At 46.8% G+C, this 17,401-nt stretch overlaps 1 protein-coding gene across 1 annotated transcript in view; it reads right to left on the bottom strand.

The window, feature by feature from the left end:
* Positions 1–5,317: 5,317 nt before the first annotated feature.
* The window catches only part of LOC119403257 (uncharacterized), a 29,926-nt gene continuing 17,842 nt past the window's right edge, over positions 5,318–17,401 (bottom strand). Inside the window, exons 4-9 of the mRNA XM_049418246.1 lie at positions 17,182–17,305; positions 13,389–13,424; positions 12,803–12,939; positions 7,402–7,473; positions 7,002–7,165; positions 5,318–5,333 (exon numbers count right to left, since the gene is read on the bottom strand). Coding sequence (XP_049274203.1) covers positions 5,318–5,333; positions 7,002–7,165; positions 7,402–7,473; positions 12,803–12,939; positions 13,389–13,424; positions 17,182–17,305 — 549 coding nt within the window. The remainder of the gene's footprint in view (positions 5,334–7,001; positions 7,166–7,401; positions 7,474–12,802; positions 12,940–13,388; positions 13,425–17,181; positions 17,306–17,401) is intronic.

Here is a 17,401-nt window from a genome sequence, read left to right as displayed (position 1 = left end):
ATATGTTATCTAGGTCTGATTGAAGAATAAAGTTATCATGCTGATTAGTTATTTCACGGTATAGAACACAATCGTCGGCAAATAGTTTTATAGAACTATTAATAACAGTAGGTAAGTCATTAATATATATTAAAAATAGCAATGGGCCCAAAACGGAGCCTTGGGGAACACCTGACTTTACGTCACAGCGCTGGGATGCAGCATTATTAGCAGTTACAAATTGAGTACGGTTAGTTAGAAAGCATTCTATCCAATTGAAAATGTTAGGGTCAATATTAAGAGTACTGAGTTTAAGAAGTAGTAAGCGATGAGACACCTTGTCAAAAGCTTTAGCAAAATCTAAGAAAATGCAATCAATTACTTGGCCTTTGTCTAAAGAGGAAGAAATGCTATGTATAAACGATATTAGTTGTGTTTCGCAGGAGTAGTTCTTGCGAAACCCATGCTGAAATGAAGTGAAGAAAGAGTTTGATTCAAGAAATGAAACGAGATTAGAAAATATGACATGTTCAAGGATTTTGCAAGGTATGCTGGTAAGTGAAATGGGCCTGTAATTGAGAGGAGAATGCGGGTTACCTGATTTCAACAGAGGCACCGCCTTCCCCACCTTCCAATCTGCGGGCAAAGTCGAGCACTCAATAGACTGGGTGAAAAGGTACATAAAAATCACAGAGGAGTACACAGCAGTATTTATTAGAAATTTGGAATTAATTTCGTCCGCGCCACAGGAAGAGGATAGTTTTAAATTATGAATTAACTTTAAAATCCCCGCAAAGTCAACAACAAGTGGATCCATAGGAAAAAAAATCCTTTTTGCACATGTACGGGACTGTGTCAGTACAGCAGTCAGAAAATGATTTCGCAAAGGTGTCATTTAGAACCCTGCAACATTCTTCATCGCTCATTGTGCAACCACCAGTATCTGTAAGAGATATGTTATTTATCTTTTTATTTGAATAGTGCTCCAAAATTTCGATGGATTAGTTGAAAGAAGGGAAGGTAGATATGTATTAAAGAAGGTGACCTTCGCTTCTCTCAACGCGATTCGATATGCATGCAGTGCGTTTGAGTAATCATTCCAACGTGTAGGTGTTTGACAGCGTTTCGCAAGACGAAAAGTGCGTTTTTTCTTGTTGGATAGTCTTTTTAGTGTCGTCGAAAACCAAGGGGAGCGTTTCTTCCGGAAAGCCTGCGCAGTGGAATATATTTAGCAGCAAGCGATGTGGCTTTGTTTTTAAATAGGGTCCAATTATCTTCTACGGTACGGCTAAAAAATTCTGGCATGAACTCGTCTATGAATAATGCAAGCTGATTATTAATTGCTGTGTAATCGCCTCTCGCATAATCTCTGATAAATTTTGGATTGGTTTTTTGACGAGTAACGCGGCCCTTTACAAAAAAAATGTAAGAAACAGTGATCGCTTATCCCGGGTAAACAAGATAATGAATGCGCTAAATTAGGATTACTGACAAGGACCAGGTCAAGTGTGTTCGATGAAGTAGTGCCATTTCTAGTAGGCCCAGATACAAGTTGCGCAAGATTGAAATTTAAGCACAAGTTAATAAAGATTCACTTTCGGCGGACGAACCAACAACGGAGGGAAATTGCGAAGCCCAACTTATTCTAGGAAAATTAAAATCTCCCAGAAGAAGCAACGGAGAGTGAGGAAATTCTGAGACGAGAAAATTAAGAACGTCATGCAGCTCATCGCAGAAAGTAGTTGGTGCATTTGGCGGCCGATAACAAGCACAGATCAATGTGTTTTGGTGGTTTATGACGGCACGCACACAAACCAACTCTAAGGACGTTGTAAGTGCAATCCTATCAGACACTATTTTGTCGGCAACAGCAATTAGAACACCACCACCTGGTTTTAAATCGCGGTCACGACGGTACACAACATAATTCTGGTCACAGTGAAACAGTTCTTCACTATAAATTTTATCAGTCAACCAGGTCTCCGTCAATGCAATCACGTCAGCGGCGCATGAATCAATAATAGGTGTTAGAGCGTCGCGTTTGTTGATTAAACTGCGCACATTTGACAATAAAAATGATAAGCCTTGAGAAGACTGGCTGCGTTGCTGATGCCTAACTTCTGTTAGGAAAAAGACGAATCAGGACGGTGGTTTGTAGCGGCAGACGACAGTTCAACAGTACTGGCAGCATTGCCCAATTGCAGTTCACAGACACTGTCGGTATCAGGGGAGTAAATGTAACATTTTTTTGTTGATATACAGCTTGTTGTACCTCACAGTGAAAAGTTCGCCGCTTTTCTTGCCAAAATCGTACAATTTCGTTCTGACAGTTCTGGTTGCCTTACAAAAGTCTTCACTCACGGAGACACTACTTGCTTTTAACTTGTTTTTGGAAGACAGAATTGATTCTCTTAGCTAAAACACGTTGGCGGGCTAGTTGGTTTGCATCCATGAAGAGTGGTAAGCGCGACTAGACAGGGACGAAGAAAGAAAACAGACAAGGACACAGCGCTGTTTTCTTTCTTCGTCCCTGTCTAGTCGCGCTTACCACTCTTCATGATTCTCTTAGTTTACATGATGAAAACCGGACAATAATAGGTCTGGACTTATTAGGGACAAAACGGCCAAGCCTGTGCGCGCGGGAAATGCGATCATCGCTGCTATTCAGGGTTCAGGCTTAAAGCTGAATATCGAGTAAACTTTTTCTTCGGACTGTGCCCAAGTTTCAGCAGCGGCATCTACTATGCCGTGAAATATTAGATTTTCTCGACGTGAACGGTCTTCAAATTCATTGAGCCGCTGGTTCAGTACGGCCATTTGAAGCACGAGGCTTTCCCCCTGTTGCCCCTCTGACGATCGAATGCTTTGTTCAACTGCCGAGAGCCTATTGTCGATATCGGCGATTTGTTGCTCCATTGAATACTGAGCCTCTTTGACTTCACTCAAGGCAGACATCACTTCTTCGTGTTTAGAATCAAATTTATCGTGCAGTGATTTAACGAGCTGTAGCAACTCTTTGTTAGGATCGTCTCTGGGGGGGCCAGGGTTTAGCTCTACGTCGCCAGACATGAATAACAACTTAGCGATAAACACACATTCACATGTTAATTGAAACAATGTTTGTGGGTCTGGAAGCACTAGCAGCCAAACATTGTTTGACTTTTTACAGTGAAGTTGAGGTGCTGTACTCACCTGCACCCAAAAACGGAACGGTGTTTGAAACATGTTGACGGCTGTAGTGCTACCATTCCCACTGAAGTGGCGCAAGCTATTCCAGCTGCTTTTAAGGCCTGCTGATGTTGATGCGTCGGTCGATTTGGTAGCCGGGGATGACAGCGCTGCGGTAAGACGCGGCCAGCTTGCACGAAATGTGTCGGTAGCCTCACAGCGGAACGGGTGATTCTTCAGCCGTTTGGGCGAGTTGATGCCTCCGTCATTTGCTGCCGAGATTGCCAGCACTTACGCTTGCGCAGAACCAGTGAGGCTGTCCCACGCGGCGAATCCGATTAAAATCTGCACCCAAAAAACGGAACGGTGTTTGAAACATGTTGACGGCTGTAGTGATACCATTCCCACTGAAGTGGCGCAAGCTATTCCAGCTGCTTTTAAGGCCTGCCGATGTTGATGCGTCGGTCGATTTGGTAGCCGGGGATGACAGCGCTGCGATAAGACGCGGCCAGCTTGCACGAAATGTGTCGGTAGCCTCACAGCGGAACGGGTGATTCTTCAGCCGGTTGGGCGAGTTGATGCCTCCGTCATTTGCTGCCGAGATTGCCAGCACTTGCGCTTGCGCAGAACCAGTGAGGCTGTCCCACGCGGCGAATCCGATGAAAATCTGCACCCAAAAACGGAACGGTGTTTGAAACATGTTGACGGCTGTAGTGCTACCATTCCCACTGAAGTGGCGCAAGCTATTCCAGCTGCTTTTAAGGCCTGCTGATGTTGATGCGTCGGTCGATTTGGTAGCCGGGGATGACAGCGCTGCGGTAAGACGCGGCCAGCTTCCACGAAATGTGTCGGTAGCCTCACAGCGGAACGGGTGATTCTTCAGCCGGTTGGGCGAGTTGATGCCTCCGTCATTTGCTGCCGAGATTGCCAGCACTTGCGCTTGCGCAGAACCAGTGAGGCTGTCCCACGCGGCGAATCCAATGAAAATCTGCACCCAAAAACGGAACGCTGTTTGAAACATGTTGACGGCTGTAGTGCTACCATTCCCACTGAAGTGGCGCAAGCTATTCCAGCTGCTTTTAAGGCCTGCTGATGGTGATGCGTCGGTCGATTTGGTAGCCGGGGATGACAGCGCTGCGGTAAGACGCGGCCAGCTTCCACGAAATGTGTCGGTAGCCTCACAGCGGAACGGGTGATTCTTCAGCCGGTTGGGCGAGTTGATGCCTCCGTCATTTGCTGCCGAGATTGCCAGCACTTGCGCTTGCGCAGAACCAGTGAGGCTGTCCCACGCGGCGAATCCGATGAAAATCTGCACCCAAAAACGGAACGCTGTTTGAAACATGTTGACGGCTGTAGTGCTACCATTCCCACTGAAGTGGCGCAAGCTATTCCAGCTGCTTTTAAGGCCTGCTGATGGTGATGCGTCGGTCGATTTGGTAGCCGGGGATGACAGCGCTGCGGTAAGACGCGGCCAGCTTCCACGAAATGTGTCGGTAGCCTCACAGCGGAACGGGTGATTCTTCAGCCGGTTGGGCGAGTTGATGCCTCCGTCATTTGCTGCCGAGATTGCCAGCACTTGCGCTTGCGCAGAACCAGTGAGGCTGTCCCACGCGGCGAATCCGATGAAAATCTGCACCCAAAAACGGAACGGTGTTTGAAACATGTTGACGGCTGTAGTGCTACCATTCCCACTCTGTAAATAAATAAATACTGTAAATAAAAAATACTGTAAATAAATAAATAAAATTTAAAACGACGACGCGAAATCCCGGCGCCGGCGGTTACCCGTAACAGAGCGCGCGCAACGAAAAAACAAGTATGGAAAGACGCTGCAGGCGCACCGGTGTACTTCCTCACACAGTCGAAATAGCCGCAGACAACCAGCAGTCTCGGATCAAATGCCCGGCAAAGTCTGGAAACATCGTGACGGAAAACACGATGCGACGCCGAGTGACGCCACGACGAGTGGAACGGGCGAGAAGAATCTAGACCCTTCCCTAGCTTTGGCTGTCCTGCACGCCAAAGAACAGACGCGATGCTTCTGGAACCCTGGAGCGAGGAAATATAAGCGCGCACCGTGGACGGAAGCAGGAGTCGGTCCGGAGATGGTGAAGTTATGTTGAGTGTGCTTCCGTCGGCCAAAGGAGACGTGTTTTATGGTGTTGTGCGGTCAGTCGATCATCGATCTGGAAGAATCTCATGTAGATGCCGTATGAACAGTGAAAAGTTATGTGAGTCCTTCCTGGAAGAGAAACCATCGGGACCGATGATGCAAGGGAACAACGACGATCAGCGCTGGAGTATGAGTGAGTGTTTCCTGGAAGAGAAGCATTCAAGCTGCGTCCATGAATTGTGGACTGGATACGTTGGTGAATATTCAGGATTTTAAGTGTTCTTAAATAGCTTGTAATGCATGAGATTGCAATTGTAGCGCGTGATCTGTTTGTTTATTTTCCTGTTGTTTAAACACTATCTAAATTATATTGTGAGCTGTAAGTGATACCAGCCGAGTGTGCATGTTTGTGTGATGCTGTACTGTCTTAACGGAGAATATATTTTGTTTGTATTATCAACTATTGGATCTGACTCGCTCTTTGGTCTACAACCGGCGTTCGCTGGCGCACTAAAATGACCCACTCTAAGTTGTCCGCGTTTTCCTGGTGCGTTTCGGGGGGCCGATACATCATCCCTTGGAATCTGCCCGGCGATTGCCACCCGATTCACGGGAAGAGTGACAGCCTATGTCGAAAGTACCAAAGTCAGGCTAACTCCGCTTAACTAAAGTGCAGATAATTTTTCTCCATACATACCTACACACATACATACATACATATAACTGTTTTAGAGGAGGCTGCGTATCTCGTAGGATGATATTTCATTTCTAGAAGTAGTCCTGAATGACGGCATTCTAAACCGCTCACGTAGGCAACAAGGTGGTTTAGTAAGAGCAGCAATTATCTGTATAAATGTATACGTCAATTCCGATTTCCTCGCTGATATAGAAAACGAGTTTAGGGTTGCACACTTCATTAACAGCGATCGGTTCACGCTTGCAATAAAGATCGCCGTATATTAACTTGAATGCATAATTTCTGTGTATCCAACAGCTCCATTTTTGAAGACGTTCTGTTGGGCTACTTGGTTCATAGCTTTTAGATGAATGTATGTACAGAACACTACCGCGCTCGTAGTGTTCTGTATGTTTCATACCCGCGTGCTTGTTCATTTTGCTGTATTAACTTTTGAATGTTCCTTGATGGCGTGCATCAGGCAAAGTGACAGTACAGAAATGACAATGGAATAGTGAGCAGTATAACTGGTTACAGCCACTTTGCTACCAGCAACCGACTTAGGCATACGAGCATGCACTTAGCTTATGTGGGATGCTCAGCTAATATTTTCATGACAAGGTACTCCTTAAATTTTGGACGGAGTGAATAGTTGGATGTCATTATTTTTATTTGAACTTAAGAAATATTGGATTATCGAATTATGTTTCTCTCTATCAATGGCGTAACACTTCCCAGTATGGGCAGTTAGAGCAAGATTTGCATCTCTTGACATTCATTGTACTAAATCATATAGGAAACTATGATTTCGTAACTTCTGCTATTCCTGGTAAATAGCCAGCAAAATCACTTTAATATCTTGAAAAAGGCTTCTGTTGTTCCTGAGAACTCTTATTTTCAAATGTCTCTTTCTGAAGTGGCAACGCTATATCATTTTTGTCTAGGCACAAGCACAGGAAATTCACTCGCACTGGAGGCATTGTCTAACGTCGATGTTTTTCACACTCGAGCGTGTGCAGACTAAAAGCACATGTGACCATGACATTGTGTTCCATGTAAGCTTACCTTGTAAGGAGGAAGACAATGTCGGCTTCTATATCCTCATTTATGAAATACGTAGTCCTGTTCAGTGTGTCTTGAACGTCAACGCCGCAAGTGGCACCTCTTACAATTCGCCGTATTCCTTCGTTGTGCACGGAGCAAACTTCATCCTTGGTAAGGACGTCATCCTAACATTGCAGAAAGAAGACCCATGAACGCGTGTTTAATAATTTATGTCTAAATGAAAAAAAAAACTTTAGAAAAGACGCTGTCGCACGCAAACATAACTTCCAAATCCAAAAATTTGGGACACTCTGCCCTTTATGCAATGCAGTTTATGAAATTGAACAAACGAAGTATGCAGAAGCAATTAAAAGAAATGACGTGCCAATAATTTTCTCCAATATAATTAAGCGTTACTTACATTATCAACTGTAATGCCGTTAAGCTGGAAGCGTATTTTCGGATTCGTCATGGTTATGAACCTGAGGGCAACCTAAAATAAGAATATCATCTTAGCCAACGAGATTCAGGGATGTGTTTGGGTAAGCGCGAATTAGTTTTAATGAACTTGCAAACTCTAATAAGAGGTGATGGCTTAAGTTTATCTCTATTGTACTATCAAATATCAATACAGCAGCATTAAAGGGACAACGAAATGTTCTCAAACATTGAAAATATTTTTGCCTTAAGGTATTTCTTTCGATTACTGTTTCGATTCATAAAGGAAATGAATTTGACTTCAGAAATACGAGCTCTAAGCACCAGGGAGGCTGTAACTGCTTATATTGATAACTTTAACGCGAGAGAGAGAGAGAGAGAGATACGAAGAGGAAAGGCAGGGAGGTTAACCAAGCTTTGGCTCGGTTGGCTACCCTGCACTTGGGGTGGGGGGAAGGGGAAATAATAGAAAAGAAAGGGTAAAGAAGAAAGAAGAAGAGTATGAAAGGGGTGGATGAACTACACAACACGAACTCGCGCTGTTAGTTCACAGGCGCTCGTGAAGTCCGGTGGTCCTCAAGAAGCACAAGAGGGCTTTCGTGGCCTTGCGCGTATGCGAGACCGCAGGCCAAGGTCCCAAGATCTTCTTTTCTGTCAGCGGTCTTGAGTCCAGGTGACGGAGCTTGGCTTCCATACTACGTCGTTGAGCGTGGTATGATGGGCAGTGGCATAGAATGTGTTCAAGCGTCTCCTCGCAGTCGCAAATGTTGCATGCCGCACTGCTGGCCATTCCAATGAGACACGAATACGCATTCGTAAATGCCACGCCCAACCACATGCGGCACAGTAAAGTTGCATCGCGTCTTGAGAGCCCCGATGGCAAACGAAGTTGCAAATTTGGGTCAATCGAATACAGGCGCGCGCTGGAAAAACCCGGCGTATTCCATTGCAGAAGAGTGATACGGCGTGCGAGTGATTGTAGTCGCCACGCGGCGTCTGTTCTCAAGAGTGGTATGGGTGTCCGCAGATCTTGGTCATGAGCCGATCGTGCAGCTTCATCCGCGCGATCATTGCCGACAATTCCGCAATGACTCGGCAACCATTGAAATATAATATCATGTTCTTCCTCGAGTGCTTGGTGGTAGTCGTGCCTTATCTCGTACACGGATTGTTCGTGTAATCCGTGCCTTAAAGCAAACCGCAGTGTTTGTAAGGCTGACCTGGAGTCGCAAAAGATGGCCCATCGATTAGGTGGCTGCTGTAGGATGTACTTGACCACACCTTGAAGCGCTGCGAGCTCTGCGGCTGTCGACGTCGTGATGTGAGAAAACTTGAACTGTAACAGTACGTCGTCAGATGGAACAACCACCGCTCCGGTAGAGCTGTTGAAATTAGTGGAGCCATCGGTGTAAACCAGCATGCGATCAATGTAGGTTTCTTCCAACAGACGTAAAGACAACTGCTTCAGGGCTAGCGGTGACATGCGTGACTTCTTAACGATTCCAGGAACCGATAAGCACACGTCAGGTTGATGCAGAGTCCACAACGCAGATACCGGACGCATCGCAGGTTTGAAGCCAGGTGGTAATATGTCGTAGTGTTTTGTCACAATACCGCAGAATGAAGCATGGGGCCTCCGCGCTGGCAAACACGCTAAATGATGTGACGGTAGCCGTGACAAATGCCGTATGTACGCTCTCAGCGTCTCAACGATGATATGAGTTGCGACCGGCTGTTCTTGTGCGATAGCGATAGTTGCAACAGTCGATGAGCATCTTGGAAGGCCAAGACATGTCCGAAGTGCTTGGGCTTGCACGCTCTGTAGTGCACGGATGTTAGTCTTGCACGTGTTGGACAGGGCAGGAAGGCTGTACCGTAGAACTCCGAGAAAGAGGGCTGTATAAAGCTGCAGCATTGAATGCACGGATGGTCCCCATGATTTTCCGGCAACGAACCTAAATATGTTCTCAATGCATATCAGTTTTCTCTTCAGATGTGCGACATGGGGACTCCAGGTTAGGTCGCGATCCACAATGATACCTAGGAATCTATGGCTGCTTTTATAAGCAATTGATTGGCCTTCAATGCACACTGGGTAGAAAGACATCGGTTTGCGTGTAAATGCCACTGCTGCACATTTTTCTGTAGCGATAGTCAAACCTTGCTGGCGAAGGTATGCAGATGTCAATGTTGCCGCCTTCTGTATTCTTGCGCGCACTTGAGGCCGTGTCACGCCTGACGCCCAGATGCAGATATCGTCAGCGTAGAGAGATATATTAGCCGTCTGTGGCAGCGTTTCGGTGAGCCCCACCAGAACTAGGTTGAAAAGAGTCGGGCTCAGCACGCCACCTTGTGGCACCCCACGACTTGTGAAATGCTTATTCGTAGGCCCATCTTCTGTTACGACGAACATGGATCTCTTTGTGAGGTAGCTTCTTACCCATCGAAAGACGTGACCTCCAAGTTCTGCTGCTTCGAGAGCTTCGAGAACGGCCTCGTGGGTCACGTTGTCATAGGCACCTTTCACGTCTAAGAACAGTGCTACCGACAGCCGTTTCTTAGCTTTCTGCTGCTGAACGGAGGTCACCAAGTCAATGACGCTGCCGATTGAAGATCGACCCCGTCGAAAGCCAGCCATAGCATCAGGATAGATGTTATAATGTTCGAGGTACCATTCCATGCGTGTCAGCAGCATCCTCTCCATGACCTTGCCGACGCAGCTTGCTAGTGCGATGGGCCGGTATGATGCCAAATCCAGCAGAGACTTTCCGGGCTTCAACAAAGGCACCAGTCGGCTGCACTTCCACTCGTCGGGGACTTCGCCATCATGCCAAGATTGATTGAATATGTCCAGGAGACAGCGTTGTGCCTTCGGACCCAGGTGACGTAAGGCAGCATAGGTCACTCCATCTGGACCTGGGGACGACGAGCGCCTGCACGTGTTCAGTGCTGCATGAAGTTCTTTCATAGAGAATGGAACCTCCATTTGCTGATCTCGTGCAACCGGAACGTCATGTGGTAACAGGTCGGTCGGTATAGCGATGTCCCCAGCGATCTTGGCACAAAATTCACCAGAGACCTCAAGCTGTGAGCGACGTTGATGTAGTGCCAGCGCTACGAAGGGATGACGCTGTTGCGGATGTGAGTGAATGCCTTGAAGAGTCCTCCATACGGGGGACAAAGGCTTGCGGGGAATAACGCGAGAAATAACGTAACATTAAGGCGACTAAATTGGTGCAGAATACTCCCGGATGTGGTAAAAATATTGATAATGGCATCAGCAGAGATATATGACGTGGGCTCGGCGCAATCCTCCCTGTAGAAAATTAGCATAGATTATAAGTAAACATCTTGGTGGGCTTTCGTACCTGCACCATTAGATTTAACGTGAAAGTGTAGCGTGGAAAAACAGTATACTCCCTCGTTTCCTGCTGGGCGTACATGCGCATGTCGAGCATGTCCAGCACTGGTTTGTTTCGGCGTTTTGCCAAGTTACTCTTCAGATAAGCTCAGTGAAGGTTATTTTTTTGGTGTCGGCAAGCCGATGTGCGCCACATTTATTTATGCTTAGTGTCACAAGATAGTCGCAATAGTTTTGTTCGTTTTGAAGGAGATCAAGAGGATTGCCCGATGGTTTATCGTAGTGAAATATCGGCACAAGATGTGGTGGTACTGCTTGTGTTCTCACATGGCTTATTATGCGGGAAAGGGAGAAACATAGAGGTAGAAGAAACAGTTTCAACACAAGTTTCTCCCGCTGTCAAATATAAGGCTCATTGTGACCAATGTTTAAAAACATTGGTTACAGTAAATTGTGGAGTGACACTACTACGACTGATAGCCTTGCAGATCATTTAAGTGAGTATATAACCGCCGCGGCAGCATAGACGCTGAGGTGTCGTGGTATTGAGTTTCAGAACGAGCGTCTGATCTTCGGCAATGGCGCATTATAGAGGCACGTTCACACCTAGCGCGGATCCGGAAAGCGGACGCGGATTATCCGCAAAAGCGGAAAACCCGCGGTAACTTGCCCGTATCGCGCCCGGACCGATTTGCTCCGCGAGGAAGAGTGGGCCGCTTTAGCCGCAGCCAATCAGGGCACGAGAAGCGCGCGCGAAGTATTGCGTAGTGCCGCAAGATGGCGACAAGTCCGCCGCGGATTGGCGGATTGCTTCATTCCCGCGGCGGAACGGGCGGAACGGGCGGAAGGCATCGCGGTCGGTATGAACAGTCGCCCAGCCTCGCAGCCGCTCCGCTTTGAAAATCCGCTTGCCCGCTTGTGTGCTCGGCGTTGGGTGTGAACGTACCTTAATGGGGGCAAAAAAAAAAAAACACCTCTGTGATTATATTAGGCTACGCGGTAAAGAAGTCCAACTGGTAAAAATTATTCTGGAGTATTCTGCAACGGCATTCCTGATAACCATATTGTATTTTTACCGTGTAACGCATGTTGAAATTGTTTATTCGTAGTAGAGACCGTGTGGGAGCTGCCTGGAGCGAAAATCTTGCTATCTATTCTGTCGCCATGTTAGGAACAAAGAAGGGTAATCGATCTAGAGGCTGGTTTGCTAAACACAAGCTAACGAAGCCAGAACCTACTTATAATCACGTTCTCTCGCCATTTCGCAATAGTGCTCATGGCTCAGGTTCGACTGTAAATGATACAATGTCGCCTATTAGTGCTGAAATGCCTGCAAGTGCTAAAATGTCGCCTGTAATTGCTAAAATGCCTATCAATGCTAGAGTCTCGCCAGTAACTGTTAAAATGTATCCTGTAAGTGCTAATACGTTGCCTACGAGAACTAAAATACCTGTAAGTGTTCAAACGTTGCGTGAAACTGCTGTCAGTGCTAAAATGTCGGATGTAAATGTTAAAACGCATGTAATTGCTAACATTTCTGTTTAATGCTAAAATTTCGCAAGACTATACGAACATGCAAACATGAAACGACCAAACAACACAGCAAAAATGTAAAAAAAGACAGAACAAGTCAGGCTTGAAAGAACTGTTGAAGATATTCCCTACGATAAAATCCTGTGCGGAAGTTGAGAGTTGATGGCTCTTTGCTGAAGCGTGGGCAACGGACCAATGAACTTCGTCAAGGTGTTCGAAAGACGACAGAAGTCTCTCACAGTGGCCCATACCGTGGGAATTCAATGAAAGAGTGCCAAACACATGCTTATGTACGGCTGCATTGCAGTGAGACCAATGATGTCCCTGTTAAGCACAACCAAATGATACCTGTATAATTATGCCGGTTACACATTCAAATGGAAGTTAGGAGAAGCATACACAACAAATGATATTTCTTGATAAGTTGTGGCAGGCGCTCTTTATCTGCGCGACAGTTATTCTGTCCTATACAAGATTGCGGTAAACTCACCGCATTAAAGGCAGTAGCGATGTAGAGGAGAAAATCGTCAATCGTGTTGAAAGCTGCCCTGTATTCACTTGACGTCAAAATCCAAAGTTCCACTATGAACTTCCGTGGGAAATGCTCCCGTTTCGCTCTTGCAGTGTCTGGAAAAGCGAATGGTGTTCAGTATTGAATGTTATGTGATGCATATAAAGAGCGTACTGTGATAAAGGTGTATAGTACAATAGGCGCTTAACACTGCCTAGCACTAACTTTTACGTGACGTTTGACACTGCCTAGCATTAACGTTTACGTGACTGCGTGATGGCGCTCCTAGCTCGAGAAAGAAACAGCCACATTCGAAAAAAAAAAACATGTGCTGAATGAATCTGAGTAGTCGGATATTTTTGGTGTACATTGTTCTCTAAGCTGCATCAGTTCTAATACCAACGATTGTGCACCTTGTATCTTCGCGCGCTCTCACTTGCCATGTTGTCCTTGAAGCTTCATTGCCATCTCTTAAACATGACAGGTGACCGCGTGCAAAACAGCTACTTATACGGCTATATTTAAAACCGTCGATACTACTCATACGTACATGAAGTCTACTTACGGCATTCGAGGCTTCCGCTTTTCGTAACGCCGTCATCTGAGAAATATATAAAAAAGATTGAGATCAATATTCGCTGTCCGTATCTCTTTCAGATAGAGTGAACTTACTCATTAAAAGCTGATTCACATCCTATGAGTGATTTATGAATATAAGTATCGGCACGGGTGATGGCGCGTTCTCGTTACTTGCGAGCTGGTAGTTCAACGTTCATTGCAGTAAGAGAATTTCCATGGACAACGCGCGCATTTCGCACGCTCTCGCCACGTGGCGAGCGCTGAGGCGGTGGCGCCCTCTTTTGCGCTCAAGCAAATGGGCCGTCACGACAGCAGACGATGATGCACGCTGAGACCCCGCTAAGATGTTTAGCCCCTAAAAAAGAACTTTATGACCTCAAGTGCTGTGTTTATAAGTAATATGACAGAAACGAATCGTCTGCCTGAAAAGGAAAATTCACCCATTCATTAAAGTTCAATCTTAAGCTCCGCCCTGTATTTCTTGCCTTCTTTTAACCTTTTAACATCTGTTCTCATACGTCTGTCTGATGATATTTGACTTCATAGTTGCATACCTACATATTCCAGCAGAAGCAGTGATGCATATCACTGTGTCAGCGTGGAAGATACTCCGTAATTCGCCGCTCTTTTCAGTGCGGCTGGATAGATGGCAATCTACATGCTAGCTACACCCGTTCATTACGTCACATTTTACAGTAAAAAGCGACTTACGGCTCTTGCCCGCTTAGTATGATCAAGGAAGCCGTTCGGGTCCCGAAATGTCCATGTGTTTTCACCTTTACTTGGTCAGTGACCGCATCTTCATCCTCATGACAAACTTTCGTCGAACTCTTGACTGCATATCATACAGAACTCACTACGGACAAGACGTCGCAACCACGAATCACTAGTTCGTGTTGTACATCAAGAATAGGCGCCTTCAACGGACGTTTGTCATAAAACCACACGTGTAAAGTGGAAGGCCTTCTGCCAAAAAGTCTACGCTGGAGTACACCGGTAGCGTCAACGCGGGCCACAAGATAATTCGACGAAACGACAAGAAATTACTTTCGGCACACGCCCAAGAATGCTTACAGACAATAAAAAATTTGAAGACGAAAACGTTCTGCTCGAGGCGTGAGCTGGAACACGTCACTGCTGACGACTTCCCAGACGTACAGCTTCACGCTAAGTTCATGGCGACGCTATAGGAACGCAACTGCAGAGTCGCTTAGAAAGCAAATTGGACACACTTAGACCGCAGGACCCCGCCCAAACTAAAGCCGTAGTTCTCAACTTGTCCTCGTACTAACCTGCTGCACCCGAAGTTGCCGTTCTACGCAATGGACTGAGCTTCAATTCTGACGCCTCCCTAAACCCGACGAGAGTGGTTTGCGCCGTGGAGCGAGCCGTCACACAGCTTCCTCCCCAAGTAAGAGATAAGCTCGTAATCGCGCTCTCGCTGCTCTGTCGAAGTGGTGTACGCATGGCCCTCAAGCCCGGTCTTCACCGGCTGAGAAAAAGGCCATCAAGGGCCTCCGGAAGAACACCTCCATTGCCATACATTCTGCGGACAAGGGAAACGCCTTTGTGGTCAGAAGCGCAGCCAGCAATTTTTTCGGGGCGGGGGGGGGGGGGGGTTCTACTCCCCAACCCCCCCCTGGTTGGTTAATCGCCCCTGGCTGTGGTAATCAACAGAGGTGAGTACGATCAGAAGACGATGGATTTGCTCTCAGACGGGAATACTTACGTAACGATGCAGAAAGATCCTACGACAAGCCTTCAAGCGAAACTACAGAAACTGCTCTCGAAGATTTTTACGTTATTTCCGCCGCAGCAGAAGCACCTTTACTATCGCCTCCTGTGTACCAATGGGTCTGCATCTGCAACTTACGGTCTACTAAGCCAGGCATTCCACTACAGCCCATCCCTGACTTCACAAGGTCGCCGCTGCACTGACTTTCGTGTTATCTACACAAAGTGTTGGGCCCGCTCCACGGAAAAACGGCTACACACATTGTCAATTCCTCAGCTTTCGTAGAGAAAGCGCTCGACATTTACCCGGATGAAGACGACGTAATGGTGTCCTTCGACGTCAAATCGCTCTTCATATCGGTTCCTGCTGACTTGCCGTAGCAACATGCACAGAGTTCCTGCTGGCGGACGAAACGCTCGCGCAGTGCACACCTTTTTAGGTAGAGGACATGTGCGAGTTGCTGCAAGTTTGCTTCGGCAACACGTAGTTCACCTATCGCAAGCAGTTTTACAAGCAGATCCATGGAACTGCCATGGGGGCTTCCATCTCCGTTACTACTCCAAACGTTATCATGGAAGCTATTGAAGGCCGTCGCCGACTTCGCTCCCAAGCCCAAGATATTCGTCCGCTACGTGGACGACTGCTTCTGCATTATCAATAGGTTTAATGCCCTACGGCTCCTCCGCTTTCTCAACTCCACAGATGCCGGCCTACAGTTTACCGTAGAATATGAGTGTGACAGCAGCCTTCCCTTCCTCGATGTCCAGGTGAGCCGTACTGGAACTAGCCTTTCGTTTGCTGTGCACTGGAACCTAACGCATACAGGACATACGTGAATTTCAACTCAGGCACCCAGCCTGTCACAAGCAATCCGTTGTTCTCTGGTGACATGGGCAACACGCATTTGCTCAAGCGACGACGAAATGAGGAAATAACTTAAACCAATACACCAAGACCTGTTGACGACAGGGCACCCCAAGATATTTATTAAGAATGTTGAAGATCGTGTCCTCAATCCCAGGCCATCCCAGGGCCAGTCGTTTCGAGGACGCGCCGGCGTCCCATATGTTCCTGGGGTCAGCGAATCTCTAAGCCGTATGTTTTCATGTTATTACCTTCGTGTGTGCACATACCCTCCGACAAGCCGAGAATCAGCTTCGAACCTGAAAGATTGCCTAGACAGCAAGGGATGCCCAGGTGTTTTCTACAAGCTACCATGCGCAGACTGTAGCTGCAGTTAAATCGGCGAAACTGGAACTTCATCAGGAGATTAAAGGAACACCAAAGGCACGTGGGCAACAAGAAAGTGTCGAGCGCCCTGGTCAGCATCATCATCCTCATCATACCGCACCATCATCCTCATCACGATACTTGACCAGACGAACTTTCGTCGAACTCTTCATTCGAGTGTGGCTTGCTGGGAGCTCGATTCAGCAGCGCGAGAAACATGCCCGTTGACAGCTTGATGGCGGTGAGTAGTAGACTGATATTTAGTCACAAGGGAAAAAAAGAGAAGAAAAAGAAAGCAGGTGTGCCATGTGCGACCAGAAAGGCAAAAAATGTTCGCGTCGTTACCTCGCTACACAGGGCGAACGACAGGAAGTTGAGGTACAACGACTTTGAAATCGGGTGAACCGTCTCGCCGACAGGCGAACAGACCTTTCCCTTAAATTGATAAGAGAGGGCAGCTGCATCGTAGGGATGGTTAATGGCACTCGACACAGAAGGAAGAGCGAAATAAGCTATGAACGTTTATTTTGTAAAAAGCTACCGCCTGCACTGACAATATACTCTGTTGTCATAATATTATCTCCTTCTTCCTTTCATTTTTACTCCCTTCGTTCTCTGCCGCTAAAGGCGCTAAGCCATGCCCCCAGGACGGGCGGCAGAAAATAGCGACCTATTCAGTTTTTTTCTGAACCACTCTATATCTCTCTCTCATACACAAATGCCCATTAAACACTTGACCCGCAATCGAACATTCACAAAAGACGCTGTGTTGGATCCGTGTAGCAATGAATCAAAGCCCCTTTCAGCAGCTCACCTTCAGGAATACCTAGATGAGACATTTCTTTGTTCTGAGAGATGTTGTGTGCAATGGCACCACTGCTAGAGCGCTCGGAGACATACGCTGGAGCTATCGTGAATTCGGCATTTAGAATTCCACGCTGAAAGAAAAACAGAAGCGGGAAAATGAAACGGTATTGCGTCGTGATATGATGCTTTCTTAGGAACAAGGCGATGCAGGAAACCGTAAACACCCC

This window comes from Rhipicephalus sanguineus, chromosome 8 (genome assembly GCF_013339695.2).
Source record: "Rhipicephalus sanguineus isolate Rsan-2018 chromosome 8, BIME_Rsan_1.4, whole genome shotgun sequence".
Lineage (NCBI taxonomy): Eukaryota > Metazoa > Arthropoda > Arachnida > Ixodida > Ixodidae > Rhipicephalus > Rhipicephalus sanguineus.
This window is presented reverse-complemented; position numbering and strand designations above follow the sequence as displayed.